We start from the raw sequence: 27,464 nt of genomic DNA on the forward strand, positions 1-27,464 counted from the left end.
TACTCTGGGGGAGAGTCCACATTTTATGTATTTCTGTTTATCTTCATTTGTGTTCACACAGAGTTTTGCTCTCAGATAAGGAGGTTTTGTCCCTGATTTAATTTTCTCTTGAAATATGAGTATTTTGCTCCATGGGTAAAGAATATGTCATTTCATTACATACACCAAGAGGCATACGATTTAGGAACCCTAGTTTTCTCCTCACTGGGGCAGCTGTTGGGTACTCATATAACCTCCTAATCCTTTATAAAAACTTAATCGGACAGCTGTCTTGATAATATGCAGTTTCAATAACAGCCTCTGTTGAGGAAAATAATATCCCATTGTAGTAAGTCTCACAGATTAATGATGTCTCTACAAAGAAATGTTGAATGGACAGGAGTTCCTTAAACTGGGAATCGAGCTGAACGCTGAAAAAAAATCACCTTTAAAAATTTCTGTGTAAGATGGAATTATATTCTTTGGTTTTAGCAACTGCTGGTATTTTTGTTATATGAGTGGTTTAATTAGGCTGTTTCTGTGTAGTGGAACAGCCCTTTAAAGTACTTTTAACAAGGATACTATTGTTAAGGAAAAACAGCTCTTTCATCGGAGCTATTAAAATTATAGGGAGAAAAATGAAAAATCACCCCTGGCAGCATATTTTTGAGTTCAGCTGTGACTTCTCCAGCCTAATCACCAAAAAACTCTGTGAGGCACTCCTTGTTTACACAGCAGTTTGATCTGGATTCTTGTAAAATTAACATAGGTTGGCAAATTAAATCGAACACCACCACCCTCCAGGACATAAAATGTAAAGGAGATTAAAACAAATATGGGGAATGTTCCTAATCACTCAGCGTAAACTCAGATCCAGTGAAACAAAAATCTTGCTTGTGAATATAATTGGGTGCAGAGTATCAACCCATAGTTAATGTTAATTACTTTTTATATGTACCTACACCATTTTTCAAATATACCACTAAAATAGATGTCTTTGTTTCCCCACCGATTTTTTTTTTTTTAAATCAGAATTTACTAGAGACATCTACTTCAAGTTAAGCAGGTCAGTGGTTTTGCACTATCACAGTTTAAAATCTCCCCCCAAGAACTCACGAAATAAGCATCTTACATTGTTGGTGGTTAATTACATTAGGAAATACAGTCTCTTTGAACTTATCCTCAAAAGGGATTTTTCTTGTACATGAAAAAGACTCACAGGTAATCTGAAACTTACGTCCCAATGGAATTTGACAGGAAATACTCCTCAGCCTTCTCCAAGTTTATTTAGAAGTTCAAATAAAAAGACTCCAAAATTTTAAATGAGAAACTCATGTTTGAATCCTGACTTCGAAAGAAAAGGAAATAGATATCACGTAAATGTAATTACTCTAACACCAACATTGTTTTGCAAACCGCTCAATGTAACAGAGGAAGTGAAGTGAGCATGAAGAGAGACGCGGCTGTTCTGGTAGGGCCTCACAAACTCACCAAGCAAAGTGGGCTTTTCTCATTTTGCCTACCCTGACTTCCTGTTCCAGGGAATTCCAATAAAGAGACCCAAGCCCGGAGGGCCTGATGTTTCCTCCCGCAGTTCCCTGGCAGTTCAGGCCACCAGCTGCATCTGCTGGACTCTTTGAGCTTGGCTGAGGAATGCAGATGTGCGGAAGGCCTTCCGAGATGATGGCCAGTGCCCCTGAGTCGGGGAGCGTCCAGCTGTGGCCGGTGGAGCCGTCGCTGGTGGGCGTGACAGCCTCTTGGACTGTTCTGTGATGCCATCTTGGCTCTGTCTTATCATCCACATTTCCTCCTGTGCTGCTCTCCAGCCATCCTACCCATTCTGCCAACTATGCAACAGCCTTCTAATAAATTCCTTTCCTGCTTAGAGCAGAATTAGCTTCTGCCTGTGGAAACAAGGACCCTGACTGCAAGGTTAATTCCAGCAATTTAGGACCAGAAACTCCAGTATATCTGTGTGCCCCCAGGTTAGTGAGCTTATGGTTATTGATGTTATTTAGATAAACTCTTCCTCACTCCAGATTAGACTTGAAATAACACAGAAAGGCACAAGCCAACAAGATTAAAAAAAAAAGAAGAAGAAAAGAAAGAAAAGAGAAGGAAAAATAAGGGTGCTGGTGTACGAGCCAAGCTACTCATGTAGTAGTCTATCATGAGAAATGGAACTTGTAGGCAGTTAAGAGCCTGGGTCCTCACATTCTCTTCCTGGCCTGAGACCCTTTCTGGGAAAGCGGAAACAGTCAGAGGCTTCCACGGGGAGGGCGAGGAATATGGGATTTACGCAAAGGAAAGGGGGCTGTCTTCAGGGGCGGGCCACAAACCACAGTCCCTCAGCTCCTCTCTCCTGGCCTGGCTGGGTGGATGAGTTCCTGCTTTTGGCCTCTGCAGTGTCTTTTAAGTCTCTTCTTTTTAAAATGAAAATGTATTTGGAAGAGATATTTCAGTAAGTCATTTACTTCAGTGAAGGGTTTCCCAGACATCATGTACTCTCTTTACAATCTGGCCATATTCAAATACTATCTGTTCTATTTCTTTTTTTCCTAAGTACCTTGAAAACTTTTGTTCTAAATAATACATGTGAATGTAAAAGGTTGTTATGCTATATATTTTTTAATCCTCATGGCAATAACCCATAGAATTAAAATGATTATACATCATCTTGCCTTCTGTAGAAAGTTTATCAAGTGAACTAAGATTCCATCCTTTTTTAAAAGATCGTGCATGGAAGTTAAAATTTTGAAATCCTTACCTTACCTACCAAAAATGTCCATATTTTACTTTAACCTTGCATTCATAGTTTGACTGGGTGTAGAATTTGGGGTTGAAATCATGTCCTCTCAGATTTTGAAGGCATCTCCCCAACATCTTCGAGCACCATCGGGAGATGTTTTGAGAGGTCAGAAGCCAGTTTCATTCATAACCCTTGTAGGCTCCTTTTCTTCCTCTCTGAACATTATTTTATTATTTTAATCTTTGGCATTCTAAAGTATCACAGGTTATTTAGTTGCTTTGGGTTTTTTTGTTAGTTTGTTTCACTGGGGTTTTTTGTTTTTTGTTTTTTTAATTCATTTTGCTATACATGAGTTCTTTTAATCTAAGCAGTGTGACTTCTGAGCGCTAAGATTCTACTTTTGGATATTTTTTTCTCCTTCAATTTTTCTGTGATGTTTCTGGGACACCTATTAGTTAGATACTTACTGGATTGGGTCTCAGTGTTTGGCGCCTGAATCAGTCAGGGTTTGATCAGGAAAACAAAAGCCTTTCTGTGTGTTTTCAGTAGGAAATGTTTTAATACACGAACAAATATTGGAAAGTCTGGAAGAGGGAAAGTTTCTTGAATGTCACTGACTAGCCCAGTGTGCAATCCCAGGGATGTTCCCCTTGTCGTTGCTTCAGAAACCTCATAGGCAACTTCTGCCTGTGCATCTGCCAGCCACCGCTCTGGAAAATGATGCTTCCACTGTTCTACCTTCCAAATTACACATAACCCCTGCAGGCCCTAACCTGAAACGGTTGGGGTGGGATGGGGGGCTGGGGGGAGGATAGTCTGGGAAATGCAGGTCCTGCTTCTTTGTGATGCAGAGAAGTCCTTAGCTGGGGAGCAGATACGCCAAGGTGACAGAGACAGTCCTGTACAGTGACCCTGCCTCTGCGCATATCCTAAATTCACCACAGACTAGCTGTGACCTGGGGAAAAGTTCCTAATTGCTTCAGGACTTCATCTCTCTCACTGTAAAGAGAGGGCATATTACTACCCACCTCACAGATTTTCAGGGAGGACTGATTGAAATAATGCACACATTGGGTACAAATCAGAGCCTAGCACATAGTCAAGTGTTTTTAGCATATATGTTGGCTATCTAATTATTGTTATTAGTATTTAATGATCTTTTATCTCACATTTCCACCAATGTCTTTTTGCTCCGAATTTTGAAAAAAACTTCTTCAACATGGTTTTCCAGACTCTCTTTTTTTAATAACTAATAATTTTAATTACTAAGGAAAATTTATTTTTTTTTATTTTTTTTTAAGATTTTATTTATTTGACAGAGAGACACCTAGAGAGGGAACAGAAGCAGGGGGAGTGGAAGAGGAAGAAGCAGGCTCCCGGCTCAGCAAGGAGCCCCATGTGGGACTCCATCCCAGGACCCCGGGATCAGGACCCGAGCAGAAGGCAGACGCTCAAGGACTGAGCCACCCAGGTGCCCCAGAAAATTTATTTAGATTGTTCTTTTTTTTTTTTTTTTTTTTTGCAGCGTTCTTCTTTGAGTTTATTCTTTTTAAAAATATGCTTTTATTTTTTTTAGAAGATTTTATTTATTTATTTGAGATTGAGAGAAAACAGGGGGCGGTGGAGGGAGAGGGAGAAGCGGACTCCCTGCTGAGCAAGGAGCCCCATGGAGGACTCGATCCCACGATCCAGGATCATGACTGAGCCTAAGGCAGATAGAAATTTAACTGACTGAGCCACCCAGGCGTCCCAAAACACGCTTTTATTTTAATAAGGCCTTGGGAAGATGAAGAGGCAAAACGTTGGGTCTATTTTGTCATTTTTGTGCAGAAGTGACAGTATTGGATCGAGAGGCTCGCTGGCCGCCAGCAGCTGGATTATTCTGCAGATGGTGTGCAGAGAGCTTCACTTTCATACTCTCACCCAATTCCGCTCCATTGTATGACGCAGGTAGGAGTATCGTCCTCGTTTCTACAGATGAGATAACTGAGGCTTACAGAGGTCAAATGACTCACCCAAGCCACACAGCTTGTACCTCGGTGGACATAAATTTAATCACGGATCTATTGGTGACAGAGTTCAAGCTCTGCACCTGGGCTGCTGGACGGACCGCATCCTGGGAGACGGCTGCCCGGCACCCTCACGCATGCGCGCGTGCAGGTGTGGCGGCCGCAGGTCTTTCTCCAATGACCATTTAGGCTCTTTGCAAAATTTGCTGGTATCAACAACCCTTACATAGATATATGTGTACTATGGGAGATTTTTAATGCACTCTTTTATTATTGTCTAAAAGCAAGTCCTAGAAGTGAATTTGCTAAGTCAGAAATTACCCACCGTGAGACATTTTTACGTGGTTTGACAAGCTGCCTTTCAAAAAGGAGGTTGCAGCAATTCCTACTTGTATCATCTTGGTGAGTGAAAGCACCTGTTTCCCACCTGCTCACCAGTGCCTGGTGTTACCTAAGTTCTGCCAGTCTCGCAAAAGGAAATGTTATCTCACCATTTTAATTTGCCTTTATTCATTTTTAGTGTGCCTAAACAGCTCTTCAGATGATTATAGATCATTTATCTATAAATGATCATTTATCATTCTTTAGTGAACTGTCCGTTCATTCTCTGCTCAGCTTCTAGCTGGGATGGATTTGCAGGTACTCCTCATGGATAGCAAACTTTTCCGTTATTTAGGTCGCAAATATATTTTCCTGTTTACTGTTTCTGTTTTTACCTTTCTTTATGGTATTTGTAAAAGGGGTTTTAAGTATTTATGTAGTCAAATCTGTCCTAAATAACTCTTACATATATTCTTTCTTTCAATGGATGAAAGAATGAAACCAACATGTGGTTTGGTCCATAGAGGGTGACTTATGATCTGAGTTTCTAAAGGAATCAGACAACACCGCAACAAGTTGCCCCAACTTCAGAAAGCAGGTGCACTGTTCTTAGATGGTGAAAATTTTCACTTACACACTAAAGATTTGCCTAAGCCAACTTAAGAAAATCGAGAAGGATTTCCTGCCACTAAGCTTACCCTTCCGGCTTGCCTCGTGGTTCTGCTGAGTGATACTAAAGTCAGAGTTGGAGTTCTGATGGCAATGGAGGCTGTTGGGATGGGTGTGCGTGGGTCATCACTATCCCTTAGCCCTGAGCTTCCAAACTGGTGCCAACTGCCGACATCAGAAGACTTCTCTGCTAGAATTTTTCAAGTGTTTTGTTCTTTGTTTCTGTTTAAAGTTGTATCCAGGATAAATAAAATTTAAGTCCTAACTGGGTAGAGATCAGATTTATAGCAAGACAGTTCACTAGGCAAAGGTCCCCGGGGATTGGGAGAGGTTGTGAGGTCTGGGCTAAAGAAAATGATTCTAAATTAAAGCTCCAAGTTCAAGGAATGTGAATGAGGCACTGGCTCTATTTCAGGGTGAGGTTTTAGTTCTTTCTGTCCCTGCCTTTTCAATTAGAGGGATCTCTCTGAACCCTTCTCTTACCTCCCTTCTCCAGGGAATCAAAACTTCCTTAGTCATGGCCACCACTACTATCTCAACTCTTGTATTTTCTCCTTCAAAGGATAGACAAATTTCGAAAAGGAGGGAGCTTTCCCTTTAAAGTCTGAATTCTTGAAGAGGAAGGATGCAGATTCTAATTTCCTTTTCTTTAGAATACCACTTGGACCTTAACTTCTCTGAAGGTCTTTTGCATTCATCTAGAACTTTTCTGTGCTGTGTTCAGCTGTCACTGCCCTTATAGTCTCACACAAGGATAAGTTGGCTCCTCATTGGTTCATCTCCTCTACAAGATGTTGGTCTTCTTCTGGGAAAAACTGTGGGCTACTCTTTTCTGTATCTATAGCACTTAGCAGAGTGTCAAGCATATATTAGGCACTCTATAAATGTCTTTTTATTGGATCTGTTTTAGAACAATAGAAAATATTTGATTCCAACATGCTGTTATGGCCTTGGGCCAACCCAAGTGGGAATTCCCCAAGTGGGAATTAATAATTTCTCATGTAAGTTGATATGAAAAAATAGTAGTATCCAGTGGGAATTGTCAGAAAGTCATTCAAAGAGGAAAAATGGTGACCCTTAGATAATCCCTTTAGGGGAACAGCCAAAGATTGAGCATAACCAGACATGGTCAGAGAGACTGTCTGAAGAATAGGAGAAAAAAATATGTCTGGAGACTGGGCTAAGCACACAACGTAACCAAATAATGCTTCCGCCACTGTAACCATTGATCGGTTTATTTAAATTTCATTGGTTAATCTTACTTTAAAAGTCATGTAAAATAAGATACGAGATAGAGATTTGGAATGCCAAGAGTTGCTTGAAGACATATAAAGTTCAATATAATTAACTGACCCTGAGATTTATGTAGACATCTCAGAAGAATGTTTTACATGCTAAAGCTTCCTGTAGTGTGCCTTTTCTAATAATGATCAAAATGCCTTACAGCAATTTTAGAGAAGAGCTATACTATCAATAGAAGTCTTGTAAGTCCATGTTTTGGACAGATATTTGCTAATTAATTCTAGAAATTAACCAAGTACCTGGATCTAGGAACAGTTTACATCCGGGAACAGTTTAAATAAAAGATTTTTCTTTCTGCAAAACTGATCTAATGTCTCTCTTCTGTTAAAATTCTTTCCATGCATTAGACATGCACACACGCGCGTGCATGCACACACACACACACACAACTTGTAAATTATTTTAGGTTTACTGCAATTACATCAAAACCTTTGGTGCCCCCAAATGCCTGAAGATTTATAGCATGAAAATCTCCTCTGTTCAAAATCCTGCCTCTTTGCCTTTCAGACTAGTAGGCTGTAAAAAATGGGATTATTAGGAACAGACTCTTCATTTTCGGGAAAGTTTGTACTGGATAAGCCCCTCCCTACCTTCACTGTCTGGCAGATTGATGGACACAGACAGAATACTTATGGACTCTGACTCGCTTCACTGTGTGCTGACTGAGGACAAAAGGTGGATGTAGGAATGGCCAGATGGCTTTTGGGAAGTAGGAAAACAGGGCTTATTTTGCTCCTGAAATGCTTTTTCTTCTGCTAGATGATGGACAGGGCTGGAGAATCCAGTCCAATATTGGGAATTCAGTTCAGTTCAAGAAGTGATGGTGTGCTCATGGACTCTGTAGAAGGAGCTGTGACAGTACTAACTGGTGCTTGGTCACTTGGCTATCAGCATTAGAAAATGGATGAGATTGTCTCCTGGTAACACACTGAGGTCTGTTTCTGAGCTACATGTGACATTGATGATGTTTCTTGGACTCATGGGCCATTTGGGTTCCATGGCCTCATAATGGTTGGTACACTGTTGAATCATAAGCTGATTTTCTTCCTATCCTGCCTTAACAGAAGGTATTTGATGGGCAACCCAAGGGTGACTTTTGGTGTTTGGCTGTTTGCTTTGTGGCTTCTAAAAAGTAAGCCTAGCCAATATGATTGTGAGCAGTATCAAGTATACACTACTGTGGTACCCATAGCTTTCGCCAAGAGACTACCTGAGAAGAAGCCAGTTAGATATTGGAAATAGAGTCAAGACGGCAAAGTGTCAAAACTCAGTAACATACAAAGAAAGTCACTTGAGGAGCCTGCCAGGACATCAGCCTATTCTTACTGAATTCATGGTGTTCACCCATTACCCCCAAAATTACCAGAGATCCCTGGGTGATAGTAACCAATACTGCCTTTCCCACTCTCATCATTAAAAAGGGACCAATAAATAAATAAATAAATAAATAATGGACAGCAAAGTGATGCAACCTCTGAATGTTGCCGAGACACGAGTCCATTAATGCCTCATTTCTTTCAGTGCTTTTCTTGTGGGGCCAGAAGTTCCTGGCCATGACTTGTGAGTGTGGTTCTTCAGGGCCTTAGAACTCCCTGGGCAGGGTCTGCAGTGATAAGGAAACCTGGGTGGGCAGGATGCTGCACACTTTCTTTACTAGCACTTTGAAAGTCCTGCCTTGGTGTCTGGTGAGATTAGCAGTTTCCTTTGAACAGTACTGCCCTGGGCTGCTTTCTCATCGTCACAGTGAACAAGCATTATTCTTTCCTTTTTGTGGGAGAAGTAGAGCAGAGAGGAGTGAAATAACCCCAGAGGTGAAAAATAAAAATTATCCACGCTTGGAATGGAACGTCATAATTCTGTCAGTCATTGTGATGACCATTCACTTCTGCAAAATACAAGAAGGAAACTGGAGTCTCTCCCAAGAACACTGCCCTTTGAGTTCAAGCCCTCGGGGAAGATCTTTGATGCATTCTTCTTCCTTTTTGTGCCTTCTCTTCATTACAAATAGCCTTTCATGAAGCTTGCAAGTAGGGACATGGGCACCAGCACCCAGTGAGCAACTACCTGGGTGAGTAACCCTGGGCAGGGCAGCTGGGAGGGGTCTCTGGGAGGGGCAGGAGGACAAGAATGGTCTCACCATCCAAAGCAAACCTGAAGCTCTTCCAGAGCCCTTGACCATTGTTTTGTGAACTTAAGAGAAGTGCAGACCTCCCCCTCACTCTTCTGCCTTTTGCTTATAATGTCGCCAACACACACAGTTCCATCTGACACACTGCCATGCTTCTGTAACCTTGGGCAAGTCGTGTCACCTTTAAGGGTTTTCGTTTATTTATAAAGGGAGGATAATAATCATGACTGCCAGCTCGCTGAAGCTCCCATTAGTGACACACAGAAGTGGAGCGTCACAGCCAGGGTCGGCACTGGACAGAACTCAGAAGTGGTCACCTCTCTTTTCCAGCTGGGCAGGCTCCTTCTCCAGAAAACATCGATGCCCACCCTCTCCAATTTTCTAACAGCCTCGGACTTTCATTCTTGAGATCTTTTCAGCAGTTTCTTATACCCCCAGTTCATTTACCTAAGAGATTGTGAAAGTGGCTCAAGAGAGAAGATAACTGTTTGTCTATTTTCTTTTTAAAGGAACTGTTGATCTTAACTTCTCTAGTTTTTCATAAAAGACACAATATGAAAACTAGAGGAGACCATAAAAAATCATACATGGTCCTCCTCTAGCCTCCATTTTTAAGAATAGATAATTGAGACCAAGAGAACTGAGGTGATTTCCTCAATGTCCCATAACCAGCATGCTGCAACAGTACCATCAGACCAAAGCAGTCTCCACTCTGTTGGGCCATTCTGTTACTGGACCACCAGAGAACAAATAATCTTCAAAGCACCATGCCCACCACACCACAGGTTAACACTTCCCCTTCTCTCTTTAGTCATCCCTGGCAATGACAAGGTCTTTCTTTAAAAAAATTACTTTCTCTACAAAATTTATAGTCAACCACTAATTTATTATCATCAATGAATACACATTGAGAACTCATCATCTTCAGAGTTCTGTACAAATATTTGTATTTTTAGGGAAAGGAAGCATGTGCACGCACACTTACGCGAAGGCAAAAGCAGGGGGAGGTACAGAAGGAGAGGGAGAGAGAGAATCTTAATTAGGCAGATTCCATGCCCAGCTTGGAGCCCGAGCCAGGGCTTGATCTCGGGACCCTGAGATCATGACCTGAGCTGAAATCAGGAGATGGTTGCTTAACCGACTGAGTCACCCAGGCACCCCCAGAGTACTGTACAAATAATTAAAAGTATGTGTGTGCACACACACACACACACACACAGTCCCAAACAGGGGACTCTAAGGAGGCTGTGGTTTGGCTCACTAGATAAATTTAAAACCTTTAAGATTATCTAAACTTGTTTCAAAAACTGTGTCTAACATGTTTCTCGGAAAGAATAAGTGACGATAGCAGAACTGAGGATGACCCCATCAATGAATGTTTGTGGTTATTCACAGTGAAGATGCAGAGAGTAAAGAATCAAAACTGACTGAGTCACCACCAAGAAGTTTAAAAGTTGGCACCAACCCACAGAGCAAGATAATGGTGGAGTCAGAACCGGGTGCCTCTGTCAGGCTAAGTTTTATGTTCTATTGGTTGGACTACAAATTGCCAACACAGCAGTATTCCATAATGATACCTCTTGTCAAGGGCTCTTCCATCTTGCAAAGAGAAACCAGATGAAATGAATTTTGGTAGAGAACAGTCAGATATTAGGAGGTCTATCCATGGGTTCTTGCCTATGTTCAGGATTCCTACCCAGGAAATAAAGCTAAATTTTGTGGAATACATGTATTTGAACTTGAAGGTGTATCTTTTCAGGAAGGAGGTACTGGTTTTCTTCAGGTCATAGAAAACCTACCGTCTGCTTCTTCACTGCAACATCTTTGCTTGGCTGCTGGGTTTTCTTTTTTTACAACCTGCTGGCTTACTAATCACAAGTTTTCAGCTTGCGTGCATTGTGCCATCTAATGAGATTACAATAAGTAGGGCCCCATGGCCAGCGATTATTACACGGAAAGACACAAGAGCCCCAGCTAAACACACCATATAAGGCTTATCTTAAGATATGAATCCTTGAAAACATCAGCTCAGCGATGACAAAAAAGAATGCTGCCTAGTTGGAGTTCTCTCCAGGAAGTATTTTTGATATTGTTTTGGCTTTAAGAAAGGAAAAACAACTAGACTTTGTGGGGGTTACCTAAGTGCACAGTGAAACTGCAGATTCAAACTGTTTGAATCCTGTCCTCCAAATACAGAAGTCTTATGTGAAAACAATCTCATTTTCATTTTGCATTCTGGGAAACCCTCCAAGGCACGGTGCATTGCCAGCTTTTTGTGACCTTCAGTTCCCTAACTGCTCCCAAGGGAAACTTGACCTTGGAACTGTAGAGAGGAGGGGAACTAGTTGGTGTGGGGCAGGGCAGAAGTTTCATTCTCCCTGTTTGCTTACTGCCCCAAGTGGATGGGTCCTCCTACACCAAGACCCTTAGAGTCTCTGAGGGCACAGAGGTGGGGACAAACAGTGCAATGGAAATACACATTAATCCCAAAGTAAGGATGCATACAAGACTATCACGTGGGAAGGAGACTTAAGATGGCCAGCCAGGAGCAGTTCCCAGAGAAGCATTTAGGAATAAAAACATTTGGTCCCCTGCCCCCCAGATGCAGAACTGATACAGGGCTCCCTGACTCCTCAGAGCATCTTAAGACTGAAGTGAAATTCACAGGGCACAAGAATGCCTGCTATAATTTTAGCTGGCTCCTAGGGGTATGGGGACTCCACCCACAAGAGATACCCAGTCTGCAGGAAGAGTTCCTTAGGTTTTCTTACGTGATCACAGGACACCTCTGGTCAGATGGGTAAGTAAGAGAGGAACTCTCTATATCAAGGGACACCCTACCCAGATACACCACCCCACAGGCAGGCAACCAGTCAGAGGACAGCGGGTTCTGACCTTTCGCCTAGCTAGAACTGCTTTGATCTCTTAACTTTGCTTATGGGTGCATGGGTTGAATGGCTTTTGCCTTTAAAGTAGATTTTATTAAGTATCAATTAGTATCTTCATTTCCACTACTCAGTGAAAACCTAATTAGAGTAACAACATTATCACACTGACCTGATAGAATCGCAGACAAAAGCAAAGCAATCAACATTTGAGTAGGGCTCCGTAGCCTGAGAACAGGCTCTGTAGGTCAGTTGGAATTTTTAATTTCAGGAAATGGCTTGTATTGTCCCGTTCTCACCATCTGTGAGCCTGAAAAACCCAGAAAACTGCTTGTGTAGTAGAAAAAAAGAGCAAAGAATTGGGAGCTGCGAGACCTATGGGACTTGGGAGCTGAGTGACATTGAGAAGGGCACTCACCTTCTTTGAGGGTTCCTTATGTGAAAGGATGTCATCTGAAAATGACATCGCCCTTATGGGGCTGTGATGAGATGAAAGAAAACCAATGGGGAGTTTTGACATATTTCCCTTTCTCAGAGAGAGACACTGGACTGTGGGGGAAAAAAAGTCCTGGGACAGTAAATGAAAAATTTGTCTCTATGTTACATTAAAATCAAATAAATCAACAAAACCATGTTTGTGAGTCAGGAGAAAAGGATGATTTTCTTTCGCCATTTCAGAAAGGGATCAAAATGCTGACCTGAGTGTGAGCTCTCTGTCTCTGTCTCTGTCTGTCTGTCTGTCTGTCTGTGTGTGTGTGTGTTTTCTTGTTACTTTCCTGGAAGAGGGGGAAACTACTCTGATATTGGGTTTTATGCTTGTATAGGATTAAGAACACCTGGGAGAGGGAGTCATAAATGTATATTCTTTTTTTTTTTTTTAAGATTTTATTTATTTGACAGAGAGAGATCACAAGTAGGCAGAGAGGCAGGCAGAGAGAGAGAGAGGGAAGCAGGCTTCCTGCTGAGCAGAGAGCCCGATGCGGGACTAGATCCCAGGACCCTGAGATCATGACCTGAGCTGAAGGCAGTGGCTTAACCCACTGAGCCACCCAGGCGCCCATAAATGTATATTCTGAGGATCCAAGCTAATCATTTAGAAAGGGCTCTACACTCTTTTACACTTGGAATACAAATAGCATAGATACCATTGGGTATTTTTTCCAAAACAGAGTGCTAAAGAGCATGGACTTTGGCCAGATGGACCCCAGTTTAAATTTCACTTCATCTTACTAGCTACCCGATATGCATGAGTTGAGCAAATTGCATAAGTTTGTTATAAGGATTAAATTTTAGAAATGTAGATAAAAGGCAGTAGTTCACTTCCTGGTCATCAGAGACCCTGGAGAAAGGTGAAATATTATGAGGCTGTGTATTTCAGTTCCAACTTTTTCTCTTACCCTAATGTTTTAGGTCACAAAAATGATAGCATGTGAGTACAGTTCATGTGCAGTCAGCTGTCTCAGAAAATGGCACTACTCAGTGGACTTGGCAATGTGATCGCTATGTGTAATGCCTTTGCTATCACACGCTGAGGTATGCATGAGGTAGGTCAGTATGAAGAAGAAATTCTTTGTTCAGAGATGTTTAGCCAACCACATCTCATCATGGCATTTCTTTATCTTGATCTTGTAAATGCTCGGGAATTGTGGCTGTGGTGGAATTTCCACCAGATAGCTACTGGAATTTTGGGGATGTGTCTGAACAGAAATGAAATGGAGTTTGGTAGGAGAGGAAGACCTTACTCATTTACCACTTGAATGACACCAACAAGCCACTTGGATTCCAGGCTAACACAGGTCTCTTTGGGTCACAGCTACCAGGAGCCTTGCTGTGATAGATGAAGGGTCCTCCTGCTATAAGCCTCTTTCTGCCCAAGTCCCATGGATTTAGATGAGTGGATAGGAGCTGAGATGAAGTGAAATTGTAATTATTTTTCTTAGTTCCTGGAGAAGGATTGGAATAGTGTCATTTGTTTCCCTGGAAATGGTTCAAACATCATACTTCAGTTGGGGCTCATGAATTTGAATCTCTGGAATAGAAAGGGGTGGCGATCTAGTCTGAAAATTCCCTGGGTTTTCTTAAGAAATATTCAGGACCAGGAAGGCTCCAGTGACCGTGACTACTAGGTCTGGGATACTTCCTTTTGCTCCCTCCCTGTTCCTTCCCGTTCCTTCCCCTCAAAGAAGGTCCTGTCTAGTCAATGCTGGTGTTCTGGTTACAGTGGGACCCAGCTGGCCTTGGGCACGGCAATCCACGACCCAGTGGAGAACCACCGACTCTGTTAGTCAGCTTTGTTTTCCTAGTGACCCCTCCCCCGCAACAATGACCACACACCCACGATTTACATTCCTGCATGTGCTTAACTCCATGACCGCTTCGCAAAAATGCTGGATTGGGAATGAGGAAGAATTTGGTAGAATCCTGGCTCAGCCTCTGACCGAGTGAACTTGGGCAAGTTAATTAACTTCTGACTTCTAACTTCCTAACTTGTATAAGGAATACTACTGTGTACCTTGTTTAGTCAATCTCAAGAGTAACCTCCTGCCACCTAATATCCAATATGCATGAAATGGGAAGAAAAGCTTGGATATACTCTCAAGGGCCACCAGCATTATGGCCTAAGCTGGATGCTATGCAGAAAGGATAGATAAGACCTATCTGTTCCTAAGGCAGCCTAGGGTATTGTGGGTAAATCTGGCCAATAGACTGGAATGTTCTGACACACTCTCCACCGCCCCCCCCCCCAAAACACCTCCTTCACATGCATTATCTATGAACATTCTCTGGAAGCCAGCCAGACGCACACTTAACATTTTACAGAGTTAATATCTTCACAGAAATGTATCAGTTTCCATAATTCCTCACCACATTCCTGGGAGTTAGCCACAGACTCGCCCAGAATCACACATGGGATTTGTGTCTGGGCCACTCTCTGCAATGGCCTTCACTCCTGCATCGAGTTAACTGCCTGAGCCACACAAAAATTCTGGCCACAAACCGCACTAAAGGGGATTCACTTAAGTTCCATAAATAATTGACAAAAACAGTGTCAGACGTTACCTTGTTGAGTAAACAACTCAACCCCTTCCCTAAAGGGAGTTTAGAAAAATAGGGCTTCTCTACCACCAGGGCTTCTAACAATAAGAGCTCGGAGCCATTGCACAGACCTGACAAGTATATAGAATGACAATATGACAACCTTTCTGGAGGAGTCAGACCTAAAGCAGATGGATCATGTTTATTAAAAAGGACATATTTCTGGAATGTGTAGACTTGAAGGGGAAAAATTCCATGGTTTTTGGTAATTACTTAATAATCTTATTGCCCCTGGAGAGTCACTTAGTAACTTGTTCTCAAGTCTATCTTTCCCTTGTAGACCTCCGGAAGTAGGGAAAGCTTCTTCAAAGCCACAAGCTCTCCTGAGGGAGGAGACATCAAGTATTCAGTTTGCACAGGAGTCTTGTTCATGTTTATTTGTTGTTGAGCTAGGTCGGACCCTGTGGCATTTACAGCTCTGATTAAGAGAAAAACGTCTCTGGTCAGAAGAGAATACAGGCTCTGGTGGCAGTGAGTGGTACCTGCTACATTGCCTTGTGTCTGTTCTGTGGAGATAGTTAGGCATAGGCTTTAGTGGTCTTCTGCCAGAGTTAGGAAACAGCCTTTCATCAGTAAATGATTGACCTGGCTGCCCTGGGTGATAAGCTTAGGTAAACAGGCTTGATTCTGCTCCAACAATTTCAAGACTTTTAACTCCTTAGGTTCCAGGGCAGAAAAAGGCACATGGCTTCCTGGGAGATCCTGTCCTTAGAGTTTGGCAGCTTTCTGGACAGTGTGTTCCTCAGAATTATAATGCCAACTGTTGTGCTAAATCTTGAAAGTGGAAAGAATTCATGCAAACAAAATTCTGGAACAAAGTCATGTTTGAAGAGCCATGACTAGTGGAAGAATTTCAAGAAATCACACATACGATTTTTATAACAAAAGACAGAAAACCTTCTAAACCTTTGAAATATATAGAGGAACAATGACAATTTTCAAAGGGGAGCGACGATGGAAGAAATATACAGTCCGCTTTGCAAAATATGTTGGTGGACAAATGATTGAATTCTCTTGATACGCACCCATAGCTAACATACATCTAGACCTTCCACAGACCGTCATCAGAGACACCCTGGCTACAACACTAGGCAAAGTGCATGTTTTATATTCTTAATGGAATGGCCCATGACCAGACAGGTCGCTTACCTTGACTGCTGTTTTAGAATCTGGATTCTCCTCTCAGATTCTGTCTTGACTCCGCAGTGGTGGCCCACGACTGTTCCAATCCTCGCTCAAGAGTTTGGGACGTTGGTAAGAAGCATCAACACAGGCTTTCACTTCTCCTCAAGCACCAAATCAAGGTGTTCCCCTCCATTTGCTTTCCTGCTTTCCCTGGCCCCTGCAGACAGCGGTCACCAGCTGGGACTTCCTTGCAATCAGGTATGTTGACAGATGTGAAGGAGGGAGACTGTGCTGGTCTCAGCTGCCTGGTCTGGCCAATCATTACAGACCAGACCAGGCTCTTAGTTCTGCTCAAGCCCGATAGCAACAGGCGGAGGCAGAAACCAGATCTGTTAGCTATTTACTATCCAGAAAAGCAGTGACCTTGCAACTGGATCTGTGATGTAGACGAGGATATATGGGAGGAAAATCCTTTTAATTTCACTTCTTTTTCTTGCAGCAATCTCAGAAGAGAATTTGGAGGTCACTTTAGCCACGCTCTCATGTAATAGAGTTTCTTCTATTGAATTCTTGTCTGGTGAGAATCATCTGGAAATTCCTTGAACAAATCTGTCTGCCACTTACTGAACATGCACTATATATTAGGCATTATATATCTAGTAGCATAAATCCTTATAGTAACCTTGAAATTTTATTCTTTCTTAATAGATGAGGGAACAGACGCTCAAAGGGGTTAACTAGTCAAGCAGTGAGTAGGTCCTTCAAACAGGATTTGAACTCACTGTTCTAAAACTGTATCAATGTCAATGCACTTTCCATAGTACTCTGTGAAAGGCTTAAGAGCACCCAAAGAGGTCCATGCCCAAGTCCTTAGAGTCTGTGGCTATGTCACCTTACATGGTAAAAGGGCTTTTGTAGATGGGATCAAGTTTTGAATTTTGAGGTGGGACATTATCCTGGAATATCCAGGTGGACCCAGTATATCATAGGGGTCCTTGTAAGATGCTAGAATCAGAGAAGACATGGAGACAGAAGCAGAGCCAGAAAGAGATTAAAGATGCTATGCTACTGACTTTGAAGAGACAGAGAGGGGCCACTGATCAAGGATTGGCTTCTAGAAGCTGAATAGGCAAGGAAATGAATTCTCCTCTAGAACCTCCAGAAGGGATGTTGCCCTGCTGGCCCATTCTAGACCTGGGACTCTAGGCCTGAAAGACAGCAAATGTGTGCTGTTCTGGGCCACTAAGCTTGTGGTGACTTATTATAACAGCAATAGAAAACTAATACACACTCTCTCAGAAATACTCTGCCTGATGGTGAGCTCGTGATCTCAGCTAGGAATGCTTTTCATTGAGCCAAGCTCTGCCTTCTTGAAATGTTAACTCATGAGTTCTAGCTCTTCTCTGCATATCAGGAGTCAGTTGCAAATGTTGGAAAGGACACTGGGCAGAAACTCAGAGACCAGGTTCTAGTTCCAGCTCTGCCTTGGGCCAGTCTTTTCTCTCTGACTTTCAGTTTTCTCTCCTGTGTAACATTAGCACCTGGACAAAAGTTCTTTGGTTCTTCCACATCTAAATTCATAAGATTCTAGTATCTCAGTCATGTAATAATTTGGAAATACTTGATGATATCCCCATCATTTCCTCAGTCTTTTCTAAACTCAATATCCCTAGTTTCTCATGTGTTACGACTTCAGGACCCATCACCCTCCTAACTGCCTTTCTCTGGAAAGGCTCCAATTTGTGCACCTCCCTCTGAAATGTGGTATTCAGACTTGGGTAGGGCGCCTCGCCACCTCCACCTCCGTGTCTGCCAGTGTGTCTGGTTTTTCCCATTTCCCACCGCCCTCTCATGCCAGAGACCACCTAACTAACCCTTAGGGTCTTTTGGACTTGCTTAGTCTGTTTCTTCTTATCTTATTATATTCAACTTTACCTCTTGAAAGAGAGCACCCGGAATCAGCAAATTCATATGAGTCTTAGTTTAGTTCATTTTTTTTAAATAGGAAAGACCAAGGCCTATGTTGGCTGCCTTTGCTTGCTTAAAAGCCTTTAAATGGTAGTTCATTCTCACAGGTACTTGAAAGAAAGTGCTATGTACATTTCTTAGGATCATAGTTTCCTCTAAGAATCTGAGGAGAGCTACAGATGCCCTACTAGAAAGAAGTACACATGCTTCCAAAATTTTGTGTGCGATGTCAGGGTATTCTGGCCCCACTGAGGTAGCCCACCGACACCTCTGATGTGTGGCAAGTTAGTTCTAGGCCCACAAGGTTGTTGGGGAGGGGGAAGCTTTTGCAAAAGGCAATCGAATGTCTTCTTCCAGAACTACCGACACTTAATGGAAGCCTAGAAATGGGACTGCTAGGCCCAGGTTGAGCAAACACCCACTAAGGATCAAAGCAGGAAAGACTTTAGGCCACAAAGCAGAGACATTCTTGGAGCCTTTCTCCAGAGGATAAATCCCATTCTTTAGACACCAGGCCCCTTAGATTGAAGCCATCTGCTTGCCTAAGGCTTCTCTCAGTTGCATGATGCTACTGGATGGAGGCTGACAGTCCTCTGTCCCCCTTTCCCCACCAGGCTCTCCAAAAACACTGCCCAGCTGTGTAAACAGCCTGGCCTGACTAGCACTTTTGTTTAACTGGCACATGCCCAGGCTGTCCTGGGTGAGGTTTGAGGCACATGGGCTTTAGCCACTGTCCCTCCCTTGCAACTTTCTACCCTCCCTGAGACTGAAAGGTTTCAAGTCTTAAAAACAATAACACTCCTTCAGTCCCAGTTAGCAGATTTGCAGAGGGATAAACAAAGAAACATACTGCTGATCAAGAAAAATTCCTTTGGGGGAAGAAAATACACACACATACACAACAAAAATTTGGGGCATCCAAGCATCCTAACCTCAGGGATTCATAGAAAAGGACTCACTTCCCAAGTCAAAGAAGTGGGGTTTGCTGTCTACACTGTGTGTAACCCCAGGGCGTGACTGTCAGCAGGACCAAGGGACTAGGACACCTCTATCCTGCCCTTTTATGCTGCCACACAGGATGGCTGGTAAAGAGGGTGGTCGGGGTAAGGACTTCTACAGGAGACATGTAGAGTAAAAAAAGAGGATGTTCTGTCTCAAATAGTTTGTTTATATACTTATTTCTTTAGTTAAGGATGTTCGGAAAGAGCACATCCAGACCCAGTTCTTGACCAAAGTGTGCAGAAGAATCAACTGCAGTTTTTTCCAACCTGGAAAGGATCATAAACAAAGGTCATTCCCATAGCTTCACAGCGGAATTTTTTAAAAAATCTATTTTGAAAGGAAATTTTATATCACCGTTGAAAAACCCAGTATCACTTGCCATAAAGAGAAGGGAACCATTTAATTAATACAATGCAAACAAAATGGTATTAAATGTTACCTGGAGGCTACTGCCTTTTTAAAAATTTTTGCTAGGTAAGACAAGGGTTGTGGGGATTTCATCACTCAGCTGAGACTTCCCTCTCTACCAGCCAGATGATTAAATGATTAATGACATGAATGCTATTCAAGGATGGGGCCACTTTCCACCCCACATCATCTGGCATACCACCAGTGGCGTGAACCCCACTCACTCCCTGAGCCAAGCAGAGCTGGTCCAGTGATCGTGCAACCTCTCTTTCACTGTCTGAATTTATCTGTGCTCCTTCGTATGAATTAGTTTCTGCTAAATCATTTACCAATCAACGCAAGAGTTAGAAGTTAGCCATGGCGAAGGGATCATGCCAGGTACTGTGAGGAGTGGGAGGAAGGTCGCCACCCTCAGTCTTAAGACTAAGACCTATTCTTGAGAATTTACTGAGTGCCAGGCTCTGGGCTAAAATGCTCTCTGTATAGTTTCTTATGTGGACTTCTCGTTAAACTATCAGAGGAGGTGTGATTAGTCCTATATCCTATATATTTAGAGACGTTAGCCTAAAGTTACACAGCCAGAACTTGCTAGAGTTGGGATAGAAGAAACGCAGGACTGTGCATCTCTGAAATGCTTGTTGCCATAGCTTCTGTGCTAAATAGAACATTCAGAACCCAATTACAATATGAAATATTCATTGGTACATAATACACTAGCTCCCTTCTCATGAGTAATGTCTCAACCCGAGTGTATGTCCAGAACTTGAGGCCGGCCAGTGAAGTCTTTGCAATTACCCCAGGCAGGTTTCACCCGCTTTGTCTATGTTTAGACCCAGCCTTATCTTCATCATGTAATTTTTTATTAAAACCAAGTGGGAATGACTGAACGTGGTGCGTATGAAAGCCAACCAGAGGACAGTATGGTAGTTTATAGACACTAGAAATACAGGTGAAAAATCTGACCATGACATGTTCTTCAATTGCTACATTAACTTGAACGGAAATGTGATTATCCCTAATTAGCTATTGTAACATTCAACTCTATGAAATGAATGATTAACATGGAATTAATTTCATCTCTACTAAATTCATACACAGGACTTTCACCTCAATGCATTATTTTTGTAAGGCATAGGGCAAAAAGAGAAATTTACCAAAATTAAGTGGGTTCAGGTATTCTACTAAAAAGAATTAGGAACAAGGAAAATATTGGAATCTTCATTGTCAACAGGGCCTGGACACCCACTCTTGCTGACTATGTGTGTGCACAGACACATAGTCTGCTCTGCATTGTTCTATCTCCAGGCATTTGGCAGTCACTCAGAATAATGTGGGCTGGAGATGGTGGTTGGTAAGAATATGGAGGTCAGCGGGACCTGGCCTAAGTCTGTGAGAAACAGCTAAAGCGTTGGGGGTGAAGCTCAGAAAGGCACGGGTGACAAGCATGCATGCACATTTCATGCTCGTCTTGGGAACTGCGGGCATGGTCAGCCAATTCCCATAGGTCTACACCCAATATCATATGACAAGGCAGCTTATTGATGCTGAACCTCTAGCCTTTAAAAAATATTAGAAGTGGGCCCATTATAAAATGCACACAGAAACAAGGAAAATGCCTGCTGAAGTTTTATATTTATTATTAGGTTTAAGCCTATTTAGGTAGTTCAAATAAAATACAAGAAAAGACATTATGTCATCATATCTATTAATTTTTTTTTTCACAGTTAAAATGAGGTAATCCGGCTTTACAATGTTTTAGGTTGAATTAAGCAGTGTGATCCAGTTTATAAGAAAGAAGGAGAAATATATTTGAATAATGATTTCCTAGGGGGGAAAAAGCCAAGTGAAATGTGTGTGAATAAGATAATTATGCCACAAAATACATTTCAGAGTACCAAGCAGGATAAATTATATATAATTTTCACTCTAACCTTTAATTGGTATAGTTTATTGTTATTATTTTTTACTTAACTTAGCAAACAGCATGCACTGTAATACAAAACAAGCCTAGAGGACAAACATAATATCTAATAGAATATTTCTCAGATTCACATGTCATCTGAATTGACCAAGATGTATTTTCACTATGATAATCTCTGTGTTTTTTAAGTGCCGATCAGTGAGGTTAAGTATCACAGTTGGCATATTATCCAGTATGAACAAAGCATATGCAATCTGTATAAGATACTTATTAATACTGGGGCATAAGCCAGAAAGTACAGTAGCAGCCAGGTAGCACTGTTTCTAGAATATGTTCTAAGATTTATCATATTGATACTACAGATTCGTGACCACAGTGTTATTAGTGCTATAAATTAACAGCCAATGTAAAACTGTAGATATACAAAGCGACTGAGGGTCTATTTGACTTCAAAGTGCTATGCTTCTCATTGGGCTCCATGCTCGAGAGCCAGCTCCTACTATTTGAATGAAGCGGTGGCCCCCGGTTCTGAGTTCCAATCAGATTCTGTGTGTGGTGGTGGGGGGGTGGGGGGCAGAATTACGCATTCAGGAACAGTACGGGGCGATTACCACCATGATAAGAATGCATTTGGCCATCATCGAATGCGTGTGCTTTTTTGTGTAAGTTTTGCCAGCATTCTGTTATTCATTGTAACCGGCAGACATTAAAGGATGCCCAAGAGACAAGAGGGGAAAATGGTCTTCTGTGGAGATCAGAAGGAATGAGAGAGGAAAATGCCTCTTGACTATGGATGGGGTTATCTCAGTGGACTGTGGGATTGAGTTCCCAGTGAAGAGAAGAAAAAAATGTTGTATCCAAACTACATAGGCTTAGAAACGAGTCTGAAAATTCTTAAGAATAAGTTTTGTTGGAGAAAAGACTAGAACACTATAACCACTGCAGGATCGAAAGAGTTATCTTAGAATACTTTTATAGCATATTAAAACACAATTTCAACAATATCAGTAGCATTCTCTACTGTATTCTTCTGGGTTAAGGGTCCATGAAGCAATATAGTAGCTTTAATGTCAATATTTCTAGTTGGAAGCCGGGGAAGCCAGAAGATAAGGAGATAGTACGTCTCCTGGGGTGGTAAAGAGCTGTTCATGATCACTGGGAATTAGAGTCAATTTCCAGCTAAATCACTTATCACCTAACCAATTCACTTCTGTGTATCCCAAGGTGACATTTGTGAGTGACAAAGTTGTGATGGCAAATACTAGAAAGCCATCTGAGGCAGAAGGCCAAGGAAGACAGGGAAGGTAGCAGAATTTTGAGGGACAACCATGTTCTATGCCACAGAAAACAAAACTTCCTGTCAGGATATTTGATGTTATCAGTTTCTGTTCATTCCCTCGAACATAACATGACCGTTTAGCATGCACTTGGGAAAGCCCACCTCTCAGGATCTTGAGTGCTTGCCGGCTGATTTCACTCAGCTCCACTCATCTCATTCGACAGATGACTAAAGTCGCGAAAGTCATGCCAGTTCCATCATCCTACACCACACTTTTGAGAAATGAACCCAAATAGCATTTCTTCACACATTTCTTCGCACAGGAAGAATGAATAGGAGACATATAATTTAACCATAAAGGGCCTGATATTTTGGGGAGCTAGTCCACCAAGGTTTGCAGAACAGCACTAATGTGGCAGACGGCATCTTTATTCCAGATTAAGGATCCAAGGCAGATGTAGCACAGGGTCACTGAACTGAAAAGCCACGAGAGAGAAGTCTCATGGCTGGGACCTACTTGTTAGCCTGTTCCGTTTCCCAGAACCTCCCAGTAAAGAACATTACAATACTTTACAGCCAATAAAGAACATTACAAAAACTTCACTGGGGCATGAACTCATTTGATGAGATGGCCTGAAGTTGTGTAGCCCTAGTGCTTCCATGAAGAGAAACCATTTCATTTCAGTTGGAATTTCTTCTGTTTCTCCACCGTTAGCTTAGCACTAAAGCTTAGCACTAAACTTTCTTACCACTTTGTAATCACATCTTTTTGGGGGACACTTTCTTATGGCAGGATTCCGAAAAACAGAAACAAAATCTTGACCACGACAAAACTGCATTTCATTCCGGATTCACCACGTCACCTTCGTGAACAGAAACATCCACTTTGTGATGTGAATGTGAGGTCATGAAGAAGAACTAGGATTCTTAAGATTAGTCGTGACCTGGGCTCAGATCTTGTGCTTTTCCTTGAGTTTATATAAAAATCCTGGGTTTGGACTGTGGCCTAACTATTCTCAAGAAGTCAGGGGTCTGGACTCAGTGCTGAGGAAATAACTAAATGCAATTATTAGAGGTCTCATACAGCATATATATAATAGTTCTTGGTATGACCCCCTTCAGTTTGCCATTAGTTTAAGATTTAAACCACAATCATTTATCATCCCTTCCATCAGTTCCATCTTGACTTCTCTCTCCAGCCCTAAGAATATCTTCTGTGACCATAAAACCACAGTGGTACCTCTTAGAGGCTCCAAGTTCAAACCTTTAAACAGTGCTCTAATCTAACTGAAACCTGTGATTGTCCCCTTGGCGACAAAGCCATGGAAATGTGGCGAATGGTCCAGAGAGTTCATGAAAAACTCAGCCTACATTTCAGAAGAACTGTGGCCCCAAATCCTGTGAAAAGAAAGCCCTCTTTAACTCAGTCAAGTAGCTCTTTAGTTGACCATGGAAGTGAATTCTGAGTAAGCATGATAGCCTTGTTTGATCTTGTGAGAATAAATGATGTGGTTGGGTCAATCATTTTTATGTCATAGACCGAAAGTCTATTGTTCCTCTGTCCCATCACAGAGTCTCCTGCTTGGCCTTAGGTCCAAGAGCAGAATGCATACCTCCTTTGTGATATGTTGAACAACTTTTGCTTGGAGCAGAGATTCTGTCAGTTCAAAGGTGTTTAACAAGGGCGAACTGCAAATAATCTTGCTCCCATCTCCCAGAACTCCTGGGCAGAATTTGAGAATGCAAGCCAGGCTGGCAACCCAGAGCAGTACGGAGGGGCGCGCACCTGCACTTGCCGCATAGAGCAGGACTCCATGCCCATGACCTTGGGACCATTTCCTGTGCTTCTGTGTCATGGTTGATGACTTTTCTCTTACCAGGCAAATACTGAGATGCACTTAAATGTTACAACCCAAGTGAAGTGCAATTATATCTTTTAAAACGAAAGGAAAAAATCAAGTAAACATTTCACTGAACAGTCAGCAGCCCTTGGGTGTCACTGGCATCCTATGTAGGTCCCCGCCAACACACCTGGCCTCATAGCACCGAGCACCTGGACAAAGTTGAGGCTCAAATAAAACAGAGCAGAGTAATTCTCCTCTTGCCTCCTGATCTCTTTGCCAAGTTACAAAGGATTAAAAGAGGGGAGACCATCTAGTCCCTAGCAATCAATCAAGAGTTAAAAATAAGACCAAAATGAAACAATAACAACACAAATAAAATCCTGAGGGTAGGCCAGGGATTTCCAAGCTTGTCACTGGTGTTCAACAGCAGAACTGAAGAACAATTGAAAAAGCGAGGGCACTTCTGTTCTTACTCCTTTCCATGGAAAGCCCTAAAAATGGACAGTACAATCCCAGAAACCTTTCGGAGTGGGGGTTCGAATGCAAGAACAAGGAAAAATTACGCCAGATTTTCCCAGAGGCATTTGTTGTGACCCCCCTTCAGCCGCGGGAGCGAAAGGTCAGGGATGAACCGACTTGACAAAGATGCTGGAAGAGTGCGAGCTGCGCGTGCGCATTCGGGAGCTCACCCCTAGGGCCTGCCGCCACACAGCCGTGAACACTGGCAGAGGAGGAATGGCGAGCCACTTGGGGGGGTAGCCCAATGGTCCTTACACACACACACATCTGTCCAGGAGTCCATGTTTATCTTTCTGCCTTAAGAATCCAAAGGTGACCTTTCCTTAGGGATCCTCAGACAGATCTGAGCAGCATCGGCATGTACATACACCCATGCCCAGTTTTCTTTCTAGATCCTTCCTTTCCAACCCTCTATAAGAGAGTCTCCCTCAAGAACTGAGGGTTCTTCATGACCCATTGCATCCTTGGGCCCCCCATTTGGGGCCCGGGAGGGGCTTCTCTGTTTTGGGCCACACTCACACAATGCACACTGTCCCAACAGGACTAGGGGAGCTGGGAACATCTGTAGGCGAGTCAGAGGTCACTCAGAGGTCACTCACAGTCCTGAAACGCACAGGCCTGTTGAAGAGCAGGGCAGCGTCGACCTGGTGACCTGGGTGAGAAAAGTTCAGGCAGCTCCTTTGTGAGTGCTCTTGAGGTAAGAAGCACTGAAGATAATTGATCTATAAATAAATAAATGGATAAATAAAAAAATAAATAAATATACACACAAGAGGGCTTGCTCTAGATAAGTACCTCTTATCCATTCAAAAACAACAAAACAACAAAACAAAACAAAATCCCCTCTTGAGTGTCACAGCCCTCGTGCAGTGGCGATTAGCAGGCTCAAGACAACCTGCAAGAAGTAGAGCTATCAAGACACAAACTGGAAATGTTCCAACACCGCACATCTCTCACTCGATGACACACAAGTCATCCTGAATGTCCCCGAGGTAGTCTGGTTTTCAAGGAGTTACAGAACAGCTCCAAACCCTCTCGGAGCTTCCTCCTCAAATCCATTGCACTTCCCCATGCATCCTGTGGCTGTCTCCACAGTGCCACGGTCGAGACGCCTTCCCTTAGCGTGAATGTTAGCGTTGTGCCTCACAGTGCAAACCTGGGTCCTCGGCAGATGGCAATGAAATGCAATTCCAAGATCCGGCTTGAAGATGCCGTTCCAAAGAGGGCTTTGCCAAAATGAGGCAGGAGTTTACCTAGCAGCCATTTTGGGAAAAGCTTGGAGGATTAAACCAAAGAAATGCGGCATGCGGCACACATGCATGTCTGTCTCTTGTTGGGCCCCACACTGAAAGGACCTCCCACCATTGTTCCTTTCACTTTTGAGAAGGGGCCGAGAGAAACTGAAAGGAATCAATGTTTTACCACTGGGAAACACATTTTGATACCAAAGGCAATATGCATGGTTTATCCAAAGAATGAAGGTGCCCAGTTCCCAAGCAGAAGCTATGTAAGAACAGCTTGTGGCTGGAATGGCCTGATGACAAAGTCTCACTCTCCCGGGGAAGAAGTGGTGACATTCAGCATGCCAGAGAGAACTGGTGCTGGCCCTTTTCTCCCTCAAAGCCCCAGGTTGATGTTAGAGCCACCCCACAGAGCCTTCCACACCTGCCATGAGCCATTCTTTTGCCTAAGAGTGCCTTTCTGGTTCAGTCTTCTCACAGGCTCACACATAACATCCTGGAAGACAGCAGGAAACCGGGTCAACTCAAAGACACTCAAAGGAAGCTGGAGACCCCATTTCCACATTACATTCAGCATCATGAACCATTGGGGAGACCCTGACTTTGATCACACGAAACCTGCTTCTTCCCTTGGACTTCAGTTTTTTAAAAAGTCTCATTTGGGAAAAATGCAACTGAAAGCTCTGTAATTTTATCCAAATGGCCCTAGGAAGAGGGGAAAATGCCCTCCCCCTCCTCCTTCCCCATCACTGCCAGGGGCCGTCCTAACAGGAAACCCTTCAGAACTCTGGCCTGGATCAACAAAGTCAACACTAAAATAAAAATCAAATCAGCATTTAGCCAGAGCTCTGTCCTCCTGGAGGAGGTCATTCAACTCAATGACAGTCGTGGCGAAGTCCACCAGGTCCACGAAGTCAGAGGTGATGATGTTGACACCCGTGGCCCCGGGCTTCTGAGTTTTCACCCAGTCCAGGATGGCAGGAAGATTCCTACATGGGAGACAGAACAAGAGAGTAGAG

At 42.8% G+C, this 27,464-nt stretch overlaps 2 protein-coding genes across 28 annotated transcripts in view; both read right to left on the minus strand.

The window, feature by feature from the left end:
* PHLDB2 (pleckstrin homology like domain family B member 2) overlaps window positions 1–16,555 on the minus strand; it is a 220,871-nt gene extending 204,316 nt beyond the window's left edge. For 7 of the 26 annotated variants that reach the window (XM_059164158.1, XM_059164160.1, XM_059164157.1 and 4 more), the window contains exon 1: window positions 16,288–16,550. The gene's annotated coding sequence lies outside the window, so the exon portion shown is untranslated. Of the gene's footprint in view, window positions 1–16,287 lie in introns of all 26 variants that reach the window. The other 19 variants (XM_059164180.1, XM_059164182.1, XM_059164177.1 and 16 more) reach the window with 11 other exon arrangements.
* Window positions 16,556–21,254: 4,699 nt separating this feature from the next.
* Window positions 21,255–27,464, minus strand: part of PLCXD2 (phosphatidylinositol specific phospholipase C X domain containing 2) — a 57,386-nt gene continuing 51,176 nt past the window's right edge. The window contains exons 4-5 of one of the 2 annotated variants that reach the window (XR_009351140.1): window positions 26,870–27,434; window positions 21,255–25,926 (exon numbers count right to left, since the gene is read on the minus strand). Coding sequence is in view for 1 of the 2 variants with exons in the window: in XM_059164194.1 (XP_059020177.1) it covers window positions 27,275–27,434 (160 nt within the window). In the remaining variant the exon portion in view is untranslated. Of the gene's footprint in view, window positions 27,435–27,464 lie in introns of both variants that reach the window. The other variant, XM_059164194.1, reaches the window with a different exon arrangement.

This window comes from Mustela lutreola, chromosome 2 (genome assembly GCF_030435805.1).
Source record: "Mustela lutreola isolate mMusLut2 chromosome 2, mMusLut2.pri, whole genome shotgun sequence".
In the NCBI taxonomy this organism is placed as follows: domain Eukaryota; kingdom Metazoa; phylum Chordata; class Mammalia; order Carnivora; family Mustelidae; genus Mustela; species Mustela lutreola.